At 42.3% G+C, this 20,274-nt stretch overlaps 1 protein-coding gene across 1 annotated transcript; it reads right to left on the reverse strand.

The window, feature by feature from the left end:
* Positions 1-326: 326 nt before the first annotated feature.
* On the reverse strand, positions 327-7,627 carry ldha (lactate dehydrogenase A4). The gene is made up of 8 exons (XM_046393641.1): positions 7,476-7,627; positions 4,959-5,084; positions 4,334-4,451; positions 4,050-4,223; positions 3,772-3,945; positions 3,506-3,623; positions 1,747-1,870; positions 327-1,618 (listed from the first exon to the last, which is right to left on the reverse strand). Exons 2-8 carry the CDS (start codon positions 5,082-5,084, stop codon positions 1,454-1,456), a joined length of 999 nt encoding a protein of 332 aa, XP_046249597.1. The 5' UTR covers positions 7,476-7,627; the 3' UTR covers positions 327-1,453.
* Between the last annotated feature and the right edge of the window lie 12,647 nt (positions 7,628-20,274).

Consider the following 20,274-nt stretch of genomic DNA (forward strand, 5'->3'; position numbering starts at 1 on the left):
ACCTGATGGGTTACTAATCACAAAAAAGCAACATATAGTGGTGTTTTCTCTGTGATACACACACCTGTTGGCCAAACTCAAGTTGCAGAAAGTACTGATGAGAAAACTGTTTCTGTAAATAATTTTTTTTTCTAGCTGGCCACAATGTCACATATAGAAATGAGTGAACACATTTTCATCTGCATTAAAACTTCTAATCTGCCTCCTGCTGGCCCCCAGCTGTGCATGGGGAGCAGCTGAGTCAACTGTCCTGGAAACATACAGTACAAACTATCTTTTGCTAAGTTGGATGAAAAACATGGGAAAAGACAAAGAAGAGACTTGTATCAGTATCCTGGCAGATTTATTGGATGTTACAGCAAATAAAAACCAGTATCCAGCTGCTATGACAGTTACTGTTCTTCTGTGAGTAAGGTTGTAACTTTAATACATAAATAGATCTTAACAGTACTAAAGGTTATAAATAATACCATCATTGCTCAGTTAATATCCGTTTTTTTTTTTCCAGAGTCACGTCAAGTAAAATAAATACAAAACCCTTTGAGGGTACTTAGGGTGTGCAAACAAACCACACCTTCAAAACTGTTACCTTCAGTTATGATACATTACCTGATGCTAGGTAATGACTGTAGTTGGCTCTTTTCCATTGGCTCTCTGTTTTCTCTAAGAAACACTGGCAAGTCACCTCATTGGCAATCCCTTTAATCCTCTCATTCAAAAATCTTTATTGGCTTCTTACTAGTTCTTTAAACCTTACCTTTAAAATTGTTTTTGTTTTTCTGTCAGTGCACTTGTGGTTAGGTTTGAGTACAAAGGCTTCAGTGCCACCTGGTAGATGTAGCTTTGTTTTTCTCAAATGATATGGTACTTTGGTATGACAGATCTCTGGCCCGGTAGTATTTGCAGCAGTGTTAGCTTAGCTATGACTGTACGTGGACAGGAAGCCCTACCTCATAGGGAATGGAATGTCTCCATTATACTCCAAATAAAAACTAAACAGAGATCACCAAGTGAAAAAAAACCAACTGGCAACAATCACAGACAACACAGAATAAATACTACAGACAAGGAGTGTAAAGAATAAGCAACAGTGCACAGTGTAACATACAGTACATAGGGGATGCTCATTTTGCAAAGGCCTTACTTTTCTCGAGTAGACAGGACAACAAATAATCTCTCCAACACAGACTGAGCTCAAAGGCCAAAGGTATGAGTTACATTTGTGGTAATTCAGTCATGGGTGGGGTGGGGGGGCAGCACAGGAGAATGACACCCACATGTGAATATCTGAAGGTAAAATTTAGACTCCACTGCTTTAGCTAACACTTGGCCTTTTTAGATATTCAGTGGTTTCATTTGCCTGTTGGGACACAGGAGGTACAGCAGGAGGGAGCCGACCACGCGGTGTTGAGTGTGGTTTCAGAGTGGATTGGAGGATTCAGAGGAGCGCACTTCACAGCACGAGCTCCTTCTGTACACCCCACAGGGTCTCAGCGCTCTTCACCAGTTGCTTCTCCTCTTCGGGCTTGAGTGTCATGTGAATCACATCTGTCAGGCCGCTGTTGCCCAGGACAGAAGGGATGCTCAGGAAGACCTCATCCTTCACTCCATGCATGCCCTATGATATAAAAGAAGCACAACAAGGTAAAGGTTAGTGGGTCATTTCAGAATATTTCAATAGGGTTAAGTATGTTTGTGGAAAGCAATCAGTACGATGATAAATACATGACTTTCTCCCAGTCTCACCTGGACCAGTGTGGACACAGGGTGCACTTTGTGCAAGTTCTTCAGGATGCTTTCCACCAGGTCAGCCACAGACATACCAATGGCCCAGGAGGTGTAGCCCTTCAGCCTGATGACCTCATAGGCCCTGCAGTGCACACACACACAGAAGAGTAAAAAAAACATTAAAAGTGAGAACAGCAATGTCTTCTGGAATAAAAAGAACATCAACTTGTCTGTCTGCTTTAGTAAGTGGGACAGTGTTTGCTCCCACTTTTTCATCTTCCTCGGATATCCCTCATCCATCTTCCTTCAAGATGTTTTTGTGCTGAGAGTTCAGCTGTTTATCAAAATGAGAGATTCACAGAACTGGCTGACACCTTTATGTTTGTTCAGTTCCTAATGCTGTTTAGTCAGGGGAGTTTATAACTGTCCCTATCTGTTCTGTGTCAGTTAGCTGAAGGTACGATGAAGGTAGCTCACCATGAACTCAAATCCATTGCTAAATCTGGACATGTACACTACAGTTTTATCATAAGTGCCCTAACAACAATTCAGTAACTCTGTAGAGAAACGTGAACAGACACAAATGCATTCCCGTCATGCATTTCAAATATGTCAAATAGAGCAGTGCACCTTAGCTGATGTTCTTTCCTCTCTGTTGAGACATCCATTGTGTACATGTACCCTTTTCCTTGTTTATCTTTTAAAATCTTTTATTTCATACCTGAAACCTTTGCAAACATATCTGATAAATCTTTCATTGTGTTGTACACGGCCGACCTCCCTAAACACCTAGCTGCAAGACAAGTCAGGTTGGCAGCCTGACAATGAATTAACAGTAAAATATCAAAGTTTACAGGGGAAACTGTTGCATCACTTCATTTTCAAGGGAGTGACGCAACATCGTAGTTCAAAATCCAGCAACACAATTAACAAATGTTGCAATTCTGCTTAGGTAACATGAACAGGTCATTTAAAGCCCAACCTATTTTTCCTCAGGATTTCACGTTGTACGATATTTGATGAATGCAAGAACGGCAGGTCAAGTGAGGTCATGAGCACTACTGGATAGTACTGTATAGTGTTACAGTGAGCAGCATAGCTGTTGTGTTTGCAAGTCTCTGGTGAGCTCTAAACACAGTAGTGTAGTGTGTACCCGCATCTACTTGCCTTTTGGCACACAGACCTTGTCAAATTCCTTAACAGGGCAAGTCTGCACCACTGGATTCAACTGTGCCCTCTGTTGTTTTTAGTCTTTGTGACAAAAAGGCAACAGTGATTGCAAGCCATTAAACCCAAAAGATGCATTTCAGCAAGGAATAATAATCATAGCTCCATGTGTGGAACACACAGCAAATTTAACATGTTTGACCTAAGAGAGCCACCTGATGAGTAGGGATGAAATACTTCAGACACATAAGCAGCACCAAGTCCGTGCAATGCTCAGTAAGGAGGAGGGAGAATTTTAAATTTGGTTCCACACGTGACAGGGAGCCAATGACAAAGCTTAGTCTAGGGGTAATGTGAGACTATCTATTGGATCTAGTGAGTGCTCTCGATTGCCTGCAGGCGGCCAATGGTAACCATAGTAAGTAACTGCGCTGCAGTACTCAGAGCAAGACAACATAAAGGCAAGCGTGACGATCTCTGGATTGACGGTTGAAGCTGTTTGCCTTGCAGATTAAACTGATAACTATGAGAGAGAAAATGTAGTTTACTGAGTATTTCAGGGAGTTCTTTTAGTTCATTGGTGGATTACCAGAAAATAATTTGTACTCACCCATCGACCACCATCTTATGAACCTCCTTCCAGTTCTCACTGTCTCCATCAACCCCCATCTTTGGGTTGAGGGTCTGGAGAGACACTCCAGCAACATTCACACCACTCCACACCGGCACTGTAAGAAACACAGACATGAAAATATTGTTTACACATTGTACAAACAAAATATGCAAATGATGCATAAAAGATTTGCCACAGACCAACAAACACAAGGGTACAGAGGACAGCTGGCAGATATTTTATTTTTAGTCAGAACTGCATACCACTGGAGTCTCCATGCTCTCCAATGATCCAGCCGTGGCAGCTGGAAGGGTGGATGTTGAGCTTCTCTCCCATCAGGTGACGGAAGCGGGCGGAGTCCAGGTTGGTGCCAGAGCCAATGACACGGTGACGAGGGAAACCACTCAGCTTCCAGGCCACATAGGTCAGGATGTCCACTGGAAGGGTAAAGGGTAATGATGACCCTGTGAGCTGGGCTGCACAAGCCAGACCACATCATCTCTCCTTCCATTTTCCTCCTCCCTCCCTCCTTCATACTAACCTGGGTTAGAAACCACCATCAGGATGCAGTTGGGGCTGTACTTGACGATGTTTGGGATGATGAACTTGAAGATGTTGACGTTTCGCTGCACCAGGTTAAGACGGCTCTCGCCCTCCTGCTGGCGGGCTCCAGCAGTCACCACAACCACTCTGGAGTTGGCTGTCACGCTGTAGTCTGATATGTTGGAATGGAACAGTTTCGGTAAGGGTCAAGAGAAATATCAGAATCAATCCAAATTTTTCACGAGGTCAGAGGTTGCTATTACTATTATTGAGCACTCTCACCTTTGTCAGCCACGATCTTGTGTGTCTTCAGAAAGAGAGATCCATGCTGCAGGTCCATGGCCTCACCCTTCAGCTTGTCCTCCATCACATCGACCAGGGCGAGCTCATCGCACAAGTCCTGATTATATACATACATACAATGAGTCAGTCTAACAACTCACTACGCATTTTATATAGTATATGCACAGCCAAAGCTGCAGTGAGGTTGACCTCTGGGTTATATCGAGTAAGCACCAGTATATAAATATGAGGAAGGACAACACTCATCTCTGCTTTGAGTAAACACTAGCATTGTTAGTCATAAGACTTGTGATTTGCTTTCTCTTTTGACACTTTGACTGTTGTTCCTCAGCTCGCACACATCCTGCTAACTTGTTATGAATTAGACAAGACAATAAAAAACGAAAGGCTTTGTTTCCTCTCAGGTTTTATACAACAAGGCAGTATGCAGGTTTTTATTACCATCTAGTATTACAGAAGTTGATTTCACTGCTCAGTACACCCTCATCCTCTAGTAATGGTGATTTGAATTTTCTTACTCATTCACACATTTTTAAATTTATCTAAGTATGTGCTTTAGCTCTTTCTCTTCACTTCACACCTCATCACTTTCTTTTCGTCTCACCTTGAGCAGTACGCTCATGGCGCAGGCCATGCCCACCATGCCGACACCCACCACCGTCACCTTGTTCCTGCTGCCAACAGGCTCCTCCTTCATCACATGGCTGATCAGCTTCTCCTTGGTGGACATCTGTGGAAAGTAAACAGGCACAGGAAAAGAGTGAGGGATACACAAAGACACTTCAGGGACATGGAGGCCAAATGGAGAAAAAAAAAGAGGGAAAAAAGGAGACATGGAGAGGATGGGATGGGAAAGTGGAATTAGGGAAAAGTAGGCAGGCAAAGTATTAAAGTGGGGAGAGTGGAAAGAGAGAGTCAGGAAAGCAGCGCTGCATAATGTATGTGACAGTTTGAATGTGTAACACAATGGTGTACGTGACTGCCGTCGTATCTAACAATTACACAGACAAACTTGAATTTCCCTTTTCGCCCACAGTTACGCAGTTGAAAGTGTTTCAAAACCACAGAAAACCCAACCTGTGACTACTACAAGCATCTTCTAAGTCACAAGTCTCGCACTTTCTATCATATTTACTTTCATTCCTTTTATGGACAGTAGCACAGTCCCTCTCTGGATCTCCATGGAAACGACTGCCTGGGAAAGCACTGCAGCACGTCTCTGTGCTGACGTCACACATTACTATTTATGTTTCCTGGTTGGGCAGCCACAGCTGAGTGCTCACACTTGCGGGCGTTTACATCACCAGCATGACTAGGCCAACGTGGAGACAAGCACGTAGTGGGGTACCCAACAGGATTAATACTCTGTAATACCTTCTTTGAGAGGATATTTAAGACCTCTCCGTGTTCACTTTGCACACAATAGCAGGATATAGTAAATGGGACAGTCATAGCTAATAGTCTTTATCCAATTATCTCTCACTCTGAGGTGAGCTGAAAGCTTACAACATACAGAACCAGGACCTGACCCTGAGGTGAGCTGGGTTTACTAGAGCTTTACAAGAGGTTCTTTTGTTGGCTTACAGTACAGGATTACTGTAGATGTTCAACACTTGCCAGAGTTCCTTTCTTTACGGTTGAAATATGTCATACAAACCGGTCAAATTATTACATGGATGAATGAGGATTACAGGAAGGATTATTAGTAGCAGAAAGAATTTAAAGGGATATAGTTAGAAATGGAAAGGAAGATGACTTAGTGTCATATTACATTACATTATATTATCATAGTTCCCAGTACCGTGGGACATTTACTTAATTTGATCAGTGTCGGGGAGTCTGATGTGGCATCAGGTGTCACAGCTGAGGCCTGGTAGCTGGTCTTTGTATTGCTATTTTGGAAGCAACCATGCATATATCTCACGTCCGCACTCCAGAACTATCTCTTTGATGATGGGACAAAGCATTAGTCTATCTACATTTTCACATGCCTTCAAAATGCAAATGAAGAAGAATCAACTTTATTGACAGTATATATATTTTTATATACACACACTGAATTCGTCTTCCGCATTTGACCCATCCTTAGTTGAACACACACATGCAACACCCGGCATTACATGCAGTGAAACACACACAGGAGCAGTGGACAGCATCAGGCGCCCAGGGAGCATATCACAAGGCGCTTCTCCAACCTCTAGGCCACGGCTGCCTTAAAGCAGTACCTCTTAGAGGAGTGAAGAGGAGGAGAGAGTGGAGGAGAATAGCTACCAAAAGGCCGCAAGTTTATCCACAACACTGTGCCAAGTATCGAATTGGTTCAGCTGATCGGAAAATTTTCAATTTTTCAATTCAGCTTATTTACATAGCGCCAATTCACAACAAAAGTCATCTCATGACACTTTAGAGCAGGTCTAGACCAAACTCTTTAATTAAATTCTAATCTCTAATATTACTTACAGTGATTTTAATAGTGACATTCTTCGTACCAGTTATAGCAGTAACACCGTATCTGCAGCACCATCACTAACATCTGTCTCCCCATACACCACTGTTTGAACGCAGCGCACTTCCTGCGCCAAGTTCATTTTTGGCCATGACTGCTGTCTGGCTGATGGTCGCCACGGGCAGCTGAGGGCTTGTGCAACACTGCGTATATCACCACGACGCAAACCCTATCATACAATGATGCAAAACTGATTCAAACCACCAACCATCGGGGTTATTATACTAACCTAATCACATTCCTTTATTTGATGTTATTTATTTTACGCATGTCCCGTGGTGTCAGTAAATTCATACTACTATAACCCATTCATTTAACTGACATGATAAGAAGAAAACTTACAGGCCTGCATCCTGTTGCTTCTGCTACTCTGTTTCACCAAATAAAAACTTAAGCGTAACCTGTCAAAAAACATTCATCGTTCACAACCAATCAACACTATCGACCATGATCGAGACACGCCCATCTCCGTACACTCATAAAATACGCATCAGGTTAGTGGAAGTTCCGGACGCAACAATTTTAATAAACACACGGGGAAATGAATCAAAAGAAATGATAACTTGCTTATAAGCAGTGTATTACCAAATGTTGTATTCGGACGGGTAATCTTACCTTTAGGCTTCCGTTAAAAGAATGAAAACACGATGTGGAATGTGTCCGCTCCTCTAGCGTGCGGCTTTTCCGCAGAACTGGTGCTATGGAGGCGGAGTGTCCCTCTTTTTAAGGGCAGCCCCCCTCGCCAGACGTTACGTACGTGCGTACTTAGGAGAGAACGTGTCTCCGTGCAGAGCTGCGCGTGTGTTGGGTCACGTCCGAGACAGGATGCGGCAGTGAGTGTAGGAGAAGTCGAGCAGCAGATGTATCACCTCTTTTTGATGTCACATAGGTAGCCTGTATGCGACTTCTTGAGTCATGTCGTTGTGGAAGTGCCTCTTTCACCGAGCGGCCGGGTGCTCCACAAACGCACCACATCTTAATTTCTAATTTCATCCGGATAACTGTAGCTTCATTGGCTGACTGTCTGTCACATAAAGATGTAGTTAAAGTATGGTGGAAAAGATGAAGCCTGTTTGGCCATGTCATTCTCAATTCTGTTAACACGTTACAACGTGTGTGTGTGTGTGTGTGTGTGTGTGTTTTTAAGTTATAGTTTAGCATGAGAACTCTTGGTGTGATTTCGCTGTTGCCATGGCACAGTTTCGGTTGGTAGGTGGAGTGAGTATTTCCACAATTTCTCTGGTGTTTCCTCAGAATTTTTGTCATGCATGTAAGACACCCAAATGATTTACATGTGACTCATGTGGCACAGATGATGCAACTTCAACTTGAACTGACGGTTCATTATGTGCTAGTAAGTGTAAATTAGTCTCGTCGAACACTAACTTATATATTTTTTAAACAATATTTTATTATGAGTAACACAGTCGGAACTAACAATAGGCCTACACAGTGGCCACAAGAAATAAATATCATACTTAGATTCCTAATATCGAACGTGTGTATATACACACACACACACAAACACATATATATATAGATAAATAGATAGATATATAGATAGATATACTTTATTGATCCCAGGCTGGGAAATTACAGTGCAGCAGCAGTTATACACACAATAAGTTATACAAAATGTTAAAAATAGCAACATACAAGACAATATAAAAAGTTGTACATACAAGAATATAGAAGCCAGTGGTACAACAAATAAACATCTGCAGGAAAGAAAATCAATCTACAGCTTTTTAATGCGAAGTACATGCAAAGTGACGGATACAAAAAGCAAATGGCCACTCTAGAGGACCATGAGGTGGGTTACAGCCACTCTTATGTCACCATTCTACCAAAGCAACAGGACTTTAGTGCCCCCTCCTGTCTATTTTAAGTTATTACAACCTAATGCTCTCAACCACTAACAGTGTAACAAGACCTTTTTGTCACCTATCTTAGAGATATTCTTAGTCTGATAGAGCCGATTCTACAGACAAAAGACATCGGAGTTGCATTTCAGTTACACAGTATTTCCATTTCGTTTCATTGTTCTTGATCAACCACTTTGTCTAAACTGGGACCAAAAATTTGCACCCTTAGACTATCCAGTTCCTGATACACTCTAGGCTACTATTTATACAATAAGTTATGTAATTGTTTTAATGTTCCTACTGAGTTATCTACCATTTGGTTAAAAAATACAGATGAGACTTTCTGTGTTTGAATAACATCATCTAGGCCTGGTAAATGTTAGGTCATGATTCATTCATCAGTTCAGTATCCATGGTATTTTGAACGGCAAACAATTGCCGGTAAACTTTTAGGGAACAGGTGCGTGAAATCACTTTCCATTTCAGTCTGCTTTGACAATTAAATGTTGAAGTGAAACATTAGTTTTGTGTTTGCTCCTGTTGTTTTCCTATTTAAATCCTCTGAGAAGCAAATCCAATCAGTTTAACTTCCATCGTGCAAATAGATGTGCTTAGTCTAGAGCGAAACTGCAGGTGTGAAGTAGAAAACGATTTTCATTTTCAAATGTAGTTCTTGAAAGGGCTTTTGTGCTTAATATACTACATACTAATGTCATAACACATTAAACTCCCACTTATAATATCCATTCCTTCTCCTATTTTAAAGTGTATGGTTTTAAGATGTTAATTAGATGTTATTTTAAAAAGTACAATTTGTCATAAATGTATTCTCTCCGTTGCCATCATTTGTGTTTTCCCTTATTAGCACTTTGCTTGAGCACTTCAGCAGGCCAGATATTTACTACAATTTAGATTGGATCCAGAAGCCAATTTCCTGCAATATTATTAATGTCATTGTATCAACCACGAGAAAGTGTGAGATAAATACAAGAACAATGTAAGCATTGGTATTATATGGTAGTTCGGTGTGTTGCCAGGCATCCTGATGTACAAAAATGACGTTGTTAGTCAAAGTACCGTCTCTGCTTGTTGCTCTCCTCTTCGTACAAATTGGTGCAGAGTTTTAGCAACCTGCAGCAACTGTGCATTAGGAAAATCTAATATTGTTCATCCTGTCAGCTATGCAGTCGGCCCTTTGCAGTGTGGGTTTTTATCAGAGTGACAGAACAATAATATTCAGTGCTGGTCGCCTGAACTGCTTCCCTTTCTAGAATCATAAGGATAATTTTCAGTCATGACATATAAAATACAATACAATAGAAAGTAAAGTAAACATTTGGACCATGGGGAAATAAAAAGACTTCCTACTATCGCACATCTTAATCATATAACTAACACATAGACACTTCAAAGTCTTTTAAGGCAGTTCAGACAGTAACACTTGAGTCCATTGCTCCTCTCACATGACATACTCTATTCACTATTCACATACAGCCAGTGAACCCTTTGCAGTTTCATGCTGTGTTCAAGAGTAGAGTAGTTCAACTAATTTGAATATAAAAAAGACTGAATAAATGATTGAAATAATTAGTGAAATGGAATGGATAAACTGTTGAATGCATGATTGGAATGTCCTTCTTCACCTTTATGTGGTTGTTTTTGTGCAAATGCAAATTTGACCAAATCAACAACTAAAAACTGACAGTTCAATCATATGAAAATATCAGAACATTCACTATTACATCCATTTTTTACGATTAATCATTAAATTCCATTCAATTTGAAATTAAAAATGGAAATTTAAAAAAATGAAAAGGAACATATTTTTGACATAATTGGTGGTGCTGCTGAAGCGATACTTGAGTTCCTCAGTCTGGGCTGTTGGATTACAACTTAAAAAAAAAAAAAAGTTGGGATCCACAGAACTGATTGCTCTTTTGCTCTGCCATGACTGCCTCTGCTCATTCGGCACCGCTGCTGCTCACCCATCTGTGGGCCTGTGAGTCCAAGGCTAGAAAGTTAATTCTGCTACACTCTCCAATTCCTTTTGTGCTCAGCATGGTGTATCCTATAGGGGTGACAAGGTCAGAGCCCAGATGCCATTACTAGATGAACTGACTGAAGCGTGCCAGTCAGTGATTTTTGTATGCTTCGTAAAATGGACCTCAGGTCGGACTTCAGATCAGGATAAAGCCTTAGTTAACGGACAAAATCCAGTTATAGATACGGTGCATTCCAGTGGATGTAACCAGATAAAGAGAGAAGAGTCTGGGCAATCAAGATAAAAGAGTTTGAATAATGGAGTGAACAACTCTTTTTTTTTGCAGTTTTAGTGTATTTCTGACATTTAGCCCCCCCACCCCACTCCATCCAACCCTGCATGGAAAATGGTATAGAAAACAGATGCATGGATGGAATATCCTTTTAAATGTCCTCTTAGCACAGGCTCAATACGAGAGGCTCACCAGCAGGAGGTGCTATCATTAAGGCAGCAGGACAACCTTCAGGCTCTTCTCCACACTGATAACATTGTGACATGGACTTGAATTCTAATTTATCCGAGCACTAGTTTTTACTCGGATAACACGAAGCATTACCTGATGGTGAAGGTTTTCATCATTCTGGAGAGTGGATTTCTCATCCCGCAGTGCATACCAAAATCACAAAGATGAAAGTCTGTCTCACAAAAAACTCTTTCTATCCAGTTAAACACTATGTCACTTTTTAAGGTTACAGAATATTTATCACCTTTAAGCTTTAATGCTGAATAAATTGATGTATACATATATGCACTGTAAAAAATCAGGCCCTCATTCCCTTACCCATGATCTAATGGTATTTGCTGCTGCAGAGTCCTTTAGAATCAGAATCAGCTTTATTGACAGTATATATATTTTTACATACACACACCGAATTCATCTTCTGCATTTGACCCATCCTTAGTTGAACACACACATGCAACACCCAACAAATTACATGCAGTGAAACACACACAGGAGCAGCGGGCAGCATCAGGCGCCCAGGGAGCATATTGGGGGGGTTAAGTGCCTTGCTCAAGGGTACATCAGCTGGCTAATGGAAGGGTGGGGAGCATTTTTCGCATTAATCACTCCACCACACCCAAATTTTTCCTGCTCGTCCGGTGGGGGAATCAAACCGGTGACCCTCCGATCGCAAGCCGCTTCTCCAACCTCTAGGCCACGGCTGTCTTAGTGGATCATAGCTGAACATAATCTTACTTCCCAGTTTTTGAGGTATTGTAAAGTCTATGCATTGAATAAAAGATAAGAAGAATTATCTACTAAGATCTCTAAGCCGGTTCCCCTCAAATGGCAGTCCCAGCTCTTCACATCAAGCAACATCTTCCACATAGGCCCTGACTTGAAAAATAATGAAAACTTGAAAAATGTGTTTAGGTGCTTTAGTGTGTGACTGTGACAGTGTAAAGCACTACAGGAGACAAATGAAGTTTCATTAGATGTGTGTGAAATCATACTTTATCTTCTGTTGTTTAATGTCCTCACTTTGCCTGCAGCAATGTACTCCAAACTTTCCCCGACTGTAAGCAACTTCTTCTTGTCCTTGCTGCTGAATTACTCATCTTTGTCTCCGTCTTCCACCACCTCTTTCAATGGGCTCTGGAAAGTGTGCCAATCCGATCACTGCTCAGTCCCCAGTGGAATAAAGAAACACTAGTTTGTCATGTTAGCTTCCTCTCTTGTCAGTTGCCAACACGCTGTTATTGTACAGGGCATTGGGACCGAGGTGTGTCTGCTGTGGGTGATATCCTAAATGTCTCAGCCTGCCTTGTAATAGAGAGGAATCTAATCACCTCGCCACAGCCTCCTCCTCCTCCAGCCTCCGTTAGAAATAGAACTGAGGCTGAGGAACAAGGCCACATCAATCATGAAAGGATTCTCCGGGGAGTAAAATCATTCTCACAACTCTGTCAGAACAACATCCAGCCTCCTGACGTTACCTTCTTTACCTCTGATGGACACATCCTGAGCAACAAACATATTAAACCCAAAATCCTGTCTGATTTCTGATATTTTTTCTTGCTAATTTGTCCTTCTCTGTCCTCCTTCAACATGAATCAGAACACTCTTTTTCCTCTTTCCCTTTCATCCCACAGTCACATCTCACTTTTCTTTCCTTCATGTCTTTCCCTCCTCACTCCCAGCCCTCCATCTCCTTCCTTTTTCCTGGCTTCCAGTTTCGCTTCATGCATACCTTCTGTCAACGATTGATAACATCCCTGATGGAGCTCCTTTATTAGCCACCCACGGGCAGATTAACCAGAGTAATAATACACCAATCAACAGCAATTATGCACTGATAAGCCCAGGGAGAGCTCTGCTGGGTGCAGCAAAAGATGTAGCAGTTGTAGAGTGATTGGGGGTGTTTTAGTACAGAATTAAAGGTTGTGTGCCTGTGCATACATTTACGTGTGTTATACAAGCATATTTAATTGAGCGTACTTTGTTTTTTGCCTGCAGTCTTAATCCCTTCATAGGGCATATTATTATAATCAGATGTGAAATCAGTCCAAGTCCCCTGGTTCTTTTCAGGTGTTAATTGAAGCCATGATAAGTCACGCTGTATTCTCATCGGTGCAGCCTCAAAGTTGCTATTGAAAGTACAAGCATGAGTGCAGCACACCAGCTGAATAAACAGAGATTTTGAATCAATATGGCGCATCATTACTCTCCGAGTGTGCCATTATGGTTGAAGACATCCCTACTCTCACCATTACAGCATATTAAAACACTTCACTTACAGTGTTGGCTCCTGTTAGGTTTTGGACCTCACTGCCTAAACAGCAGCCTGGCATTGTTATAGAGCAGCTAAATGATGATGAAAACAAGTGGAAGAGTAGATATGAGTTTCCTGCCTGCAGGCATTCACACACCAGCCAAGTCTGATTTCAAGAACAGCTGTGTGGATTTAACCTCCCCCTCTGGTTTGTGCTCACACACAGACGTGCATGTGTGCTTGCACGCTCAGAGAAACACACGAGCACTAGCGGCTTTTTAATGGCATACTAAAGTCCCTGGAAGCTGTTTACTGCTGTGCAACTGGGAAGCCCACCAATCTTTCAATTCCAGATTTGCTTTATACAAGCCGGCTTGCCAAACTGTGTGCACGGATGCATCAGATTAGTCCCCCCAACTGGCTTCAGAAACAATGATCCAGCTCTTGTATCAAAGTTCACCTCTCTTTGTACTTGATGCTTATTTCATTTGGCTCTTTTAAGATTCAAGGACAGGACGTGGCAGAGTTGGATTAATTCTTGCAACTTCAGTGTCAAAAGGCTGTGGTGTAATTCTGGAAATTGGCAACAGAGAATCTCCCAGACACTGCAGGATCTTTCTTTCACCTCAGTTTCTCTGAACATGTATGTCTCCTCCAACGTGCACCCGACTCAGCCCATGACCTCCAAAAGTTAATCCTAAGGCAGAGAATGAAGCAGACATTTACCGTTTCTTCAAGCATGAAATGAGATACATTTCCTTTGGCTCTAATTATTCCAAAGGATTTATGGCAGTGTCTGTGATATTTGTTTAAGGACAGTCTATACACTGTCTTGTACACTGCGGCAGGTAGCCTCATATTCTTTTGCATGTCACTAGAGAGGCTCTGCAAAGCTTCTATCTCCCAGTCCAGTGACCTTAACACCTGTGATTGATATGGGAGGGTGTGTGTGTGCTCAGGCAGGGTGTTCCCCAGGGTGTGTGTGTGTGTGTGTGTGTGTACATGGATGGGTGTGCATACTTGCGCACGTGTGTGCTTGCGTGGATGAAGGGGTAAGGTTAATTGAAGTTGCTAGAGTGAAAATGATTCCCTCGGGGGGCGGCATAGCAGGTGGAGGCAGTGGGTGAGTTCAGCAGTGGGTGACAGACAGAGCAACCAGCAACCAGGAGAGAGAGATGAGATGGAAAGGGAAGTGGGGTGGGTGGGGGTCAAAGGGATTGCTCCTCACCCCCAGTGCTCGGAGGCAGTGATACATGAGGATGGAGAGATGAAATGATTCATCTAAAGGTCAGATATGTCTGTCCTTCCCTGCACACGACCCCTCACCCATCGCTGCTCTTGTCTGTGATCCCCTTCTCTTTCTCTGCTTGTTTTTCTTTAGCTAAATGTGCACAAATGAACAATTTATCACAGCATGTCCTATTAATTTAGACAATAACCTTTACTACACCAATCTGTGAGCCCCTCCCTACATCCTTCCTCTCTGTCTCTGGTCCTGCCTGTCTGTCCCCTCCTGTGGCCTTTCCCCTCTCTTGCCTCATAGTAACCTTCATTTCACAGATGACAGGTTGGCTGACTGTAATCCAACAGATGCCTGGGCGGGGAGGCCTGACCAACTGTTTTAACTCCAATCAGCTTTTATTGCTCTCCGGAGGAACCCCACACAACCTCCTGCCAGCCCGACATTTCAGAGAGAGGAGTGAAAATAGCACATACAGTATGTATGTGTATACATATCTGTGTGTGAGTGTGTGTGTGTGTGTGTGTGCTGATTAAGGCAGGGGGCTGATGGGGAAAAAAGGGTGACAGTCATTACCCCCTGTGCCTGGTGTGGGGCCAAACCGCTGGCTTCAATCAACTTGGACGCATGTGTTTGTGCCTGTGAGCATGTGTGTGTGTGAGACAGAGCGAGAGTCCAGCATCAGCGGGGATGGGGATGTCGCTGGTAATGCATCTGCCACTGTCGCTCGTCCCCCACAGCCTGAGCCACCCCTGCATTGCCCACGTCTGTCGCCTCCTTCCTTCTCCCCATCCATCTCTCTTGCCTGCTCCACCTCTTTTCTCCACCCTCAGCCTCCCTTCGTCCCTCCCTCTGAGACAAAGACAAAAGCCACTGCAACTTACTACAGTACGACTTTGAAAGAAGATGATGTCATATTGCTGTTTGTGTCATCTCCTCTTTAAAGTGCTGTACCTCTTGAGTCCCCCCTCATTAACATTGTTTTTGAATTGTTAGGTGCTTGAGGATCTTTCCTCAAAGAATGAGTAGCCTAATTTCCAAGGCATTATGCTGAGGCAATTTTATGCTCTCAACATACTCCTGTAACAACTATAACACAGTTAATATAACTGATGAGTGATGCCAAAGGTGTAGGGAGGAGAAATTCAAGCCAAGTAATTTACTTGATGTTTGAGCTTGCTTGCACCTTCTGGTAATTTAAAATATTCCTCTGTGTACAGTAAATGGGGTACCAGTTTTTAAAAAGGTGTTCCTGCTCAGTGACTGTCAGCACATCTACAAATCTTCATTTTATTTAGGTTAGTACAATAGCAGACATCCAGAAGTCATCAGTCATTTGATAAAAAGGTACCCCTGTTCATCTGATGATTAATGGGGTTTTAGTTCTCTCTGTAGAGCTGTGGGCCACTTGAACTCTGCAGCCTGACCTGCAGGCCATTAAAGCCAGTGAAAAAACACAGAAACATGTAGGGGTTAACAGGGGATGCATGTGTGTGTCTAGTGCTGCCACAAAGAGATGATGTAACCTTCATTATGATGGTGCTGCTCAGTGAGACATTGATATAATTCAGACACACTTTCAGACATTTTCACACTCATAATTATTGCCTGAGTTTTTGATAGTCCTTGATTATCAGCATCTTAGTGTTTTGGCATAACTTGAGTAAATATCTTGTGCAGCTGTGTTCACCTTCAAATGAGAGCTTTACAGCCTTGGGCTGGAAATTAATGTTACATTACAAGTACAATACATTGTACCCCTAGTTCTAATTTACATGTGTCACATTCAAAAACATAGCGTCCTGACTTTCCCACTCAGTGTGTCGCACTGATTTTAATATTTATTTTGCACAGTAATATTAACAAATAGGCACTGATTCATTGCACCTTTCTAAAGTGTAGAAGTCACTGACTTATTTTGTGTTTTGAAACAAGTGCAAGTAATAAAGCTGCCTATATACGCAGCACCAGCTTCCTTGAATGGCTCATATCGCTCATATGAACGAGCCCTGAGCAGCACTGGAATCTCTCACAATCGGCCTTGATCTCCTGCCTCCCTTTGGAAAATTTCTCGCCTTTATTATCCATTCAACAATTACAAGACAGGTTTAGTGTCCCCGAGGAATGTTTCTTTGGATATCTGCAAATGAGGCATTCCATGTCTTCTGATATAACCCCTTCACTGCCTCCCTCGTAGTGAAGTGAAGAGACTGATTTTTGAATGATCTGAAGTCATTGTTCAACACTCACTGCATCATTTCTTTAGCATGTGTGAGCCAAGTATTCCTCATGAACAGGACAGAGATATATTGAGTGAATATAAGGAAGATGACTGAGATGATAAAAAGGAGCAGAGGAAAAATCAGACTTCATGCAGTGTATATGATACAAGATGAGCCATATGTTTTTCTTTCAAGTAAGTCCTTTAGATCATGCAGCCAGCACACACAGGGAGGTTTTAAAAGCTTGCACAAATGACTTTGCCAGAAGCAGATTTTGAATTATGCTTGCTTTAGTATATTTGTGAATCATTTTCAAGGGTACTCAGCCAGTGTACAACAGGGAAAGGTCACCTATGTAGTGAGCCCCACAAGCAATTGCACTTAATAGTGACTAAACTGGTATTGGCAAATAGTCAGAGCTTTTGGAAATGTGCCCCCCTTTTTGAGTTTGTTTTGTCAGGTCAGGACAACATCAACAAAATATTTGTAACAGGGTCTCTGGCCTATGATGTAAGAAAGCTGGAGGGTCAGTGGGGAACCACTGGGGCTCAGATTAAAAAATGTGAAGAACCTAAAGAGTTTTTTTGTTGAATAAATGCCTGCAGCTCATAAGAGTACAGTCGTAACTCTTGTCTAGTGTAAAATACATAACACAAATGTACAGCAAAAGTGCTGCTGATATATCCTGATGAAACCTACCTCTTGGAGTAATCACCAGAGAGGACATTGATATGCTCCTTATGTGTTGTGTTTTTTCAAACTCAAACTGTTAATGAGCCAGAGAGGCATCAGGGATTGTGCATGCTGAATGAGTGATCAGTGAATTTATTACAACTAAATGTAGTTGTTTTAGTCTTTCACCCCACGCTGCCATTAAATGTCCCTGTGATTAGTGAGGCGCACACAGCCAACCTAATTATCCAACGCCACAGCCAAACCCTCTACATGATTACTAACAGTTTGCTTCTTATACAGCAATTATGTTTATTGCGATTAAAGCTATGATTAAAGAGGGAATGCTCACTCTGTGTGTGCATCTGTGTGCATGTGTGTGTGTGTGTGTGTTTCGTATGTGTGTTCAGATATGTGGTACATATGCATGCATAGGTGGATGAAAACTAACAACTATGTGTTTGCTGTATTCTTTGAAAGCCAGCAATATTTACTGCAGCTCCACTCCCCACCACCTTAAAATAAAATTTATTTTTAGGGCTTGTTGAATGTGTGTTCTGCACTGTGTAGTATGTGGATCCAATTTTCCACCTTAAGACTGACAATGGGACAGAGAAATCCACCTTTATTCTAGAGCACATTTCGTTGTTGAGAGAGCTGCTCAGGGCTTGAATGCTGCAGCACCACAGAGAAGAAACAGAAGTAAACTGGGTCAGATGGCTGTGGTTGTGATTTCATGATGTCAGTAGAGAGAGGTGAGATGTGTGCCATGGGAGAAAATCCAAGACGGGGTCTCTGTTGTTGTGTGTTGCTAGGTCAAGAGCTTGTCTGAGAAGATCTGGATAAAAGTGTGTATATTCTTGATTGCAGAGGAACCATCTGTGTTTCCATATCCTTTTATTAGGGCATTATAGATGTCCCTGTGGAGGAAGTTCAGGGTTTTGTGGGGATGGGGTGAAGGGATGTGCATTTTGTAACCAGCAGGGGGCAGTGGAGTTGCAGCTGTGTGCGTGTATGTGTGTGTGTGTGTGTGTGTGTGTATGTGTGAGTGAGCGAGAAGCTTATTCCCTCTGGTGAGTATTCCCTTTACAGCCTCACTCATGGGCATGTCAGTGTACAACCAGAACACTGTAGTGACATTTGAAATGAACACCGGATGGCCACTAAACATGGTACATGAACATGCTAGAGTGTGTGCATGTGTGTGTTTGTGTCTCATCCCTCTCTTTTGCATACAGAAGTGGCTGGGGCTCAAGAGTCCCACACTCCAAAGTCCTCATGTGGACCTGAAGACATGCACAAGTGTCCTCCAGTGTCTGGATAATTATGACATTTTACTCCACATGCATGCGACACGTTCCTGCTGTACACGTGGAAGCATCCTTGTTGTGCTATCATAGAAGCTACATCTTTGTTGAAGGTACGGGTTTGGTTACCAGTTCTATTTATGATGCACCCTTTTATTTCCCAGTGAATACCATTGCAGACAAAACTTGCATTCCCTCACACTCACATGCACACACACCTGCATGTGACGGATGGAAACGAGAGCCTCACTGTCTGCCATGTGCCTCTAGAGGAGATCTGTGAGGCACTATGGAATAAGTAACCTGTCCTATTGTCTCCCTTGGGTGCACCCTTCTTGACCCTCCCCAGTCCTTTGTGTCTGCAGTGGAAGGGTGGCTATCTGATATATCATGAGAAACGGCTTCACCCGAGGAAAGCATGAACAGATTCTGTCATTGTCTGTCCTTCGCTGTCACTTTTTCTGTCCTTCTCCTTTTTTAATATTTGTGACGTCCTTTTCCTTTCATTTATTTTTTTTGCAGCAAAGCCAACAGATGACTCCTATATTTATCAGGTAGATGTCTGCTCGTGCCTAAATTCACCCCTGTTGCCTTCTCATTCATTTCTCTCCTCTGCAGTCTTCTAAATGTTTGCAGATGAACACTAATAGTCTCCTCTGTATTTGGATGACACGCTAATTAATCAAGCACACCATGTTGGCCAATCCAGTAACAGCCAACAGCTTCCAGCGTGCAGCTAGCTGGCAATAAACTGTTTGTACAACCCCGAAAGGCTGTGAGTTCACATGTATGTGTTTGTGTGTTGTGGCAGCCAATTCTGGGTGGAAGACTTGCAATATTACCAGTTTGTGAATTTGTGTGTGCAAATTGGGTTGTGTATGTGCACACATTAAGTGTAAGATAATGTGTTTAAGGCCCCCCCAATGAACTGGTTGGACTCTGCTATGAGGCTATTCATTATACAGTAGTATGGGGGAGCTATTATGCAGTCGATGCTCTCTCTCTCTCTCTCTCTCACGTCCAGAGGTTATTGGACTCTTGCCACACATCAAATATGTTCCACTTTTTGGTAAACCTCTCCTTCTCTGTCTCTCCCTCTGTTTTTCACGCTCTGGCACACATCATCTTTCATCACATCTCACTCTAAAAAACAGATTTTTGTTTGAAAATAAATTTGATAATAATTTCTGTGAAAGACGTCTCGTACCGCACACCACATTCCAGGATTTGCTCCCGTTACAAAACTGTTTAGTTGGATCAGTTGTTTAAGAAGTGATTATTAGTATGCACATCTTTTGGAGTATTGAAGCCTGCAGTTGCAGGCGATTGTGGTTTGGTGGATGGTAAATGTTA

Source organism: Scatophagus argus, chromosome 7 (genome assembly GCF_020382885.2).
Source record: "Scatophagus argus isolate fScaArg1 chromosome 7, fScaArg1.pri, whole genome shotgun sequence".
NCBI classification, from domain to species: domain Eukaryota; kingdom Metazoa; phylum Chordata; class Actinopteri; family Scatophagidae; genus Scatophagus; species Scatophagus argus.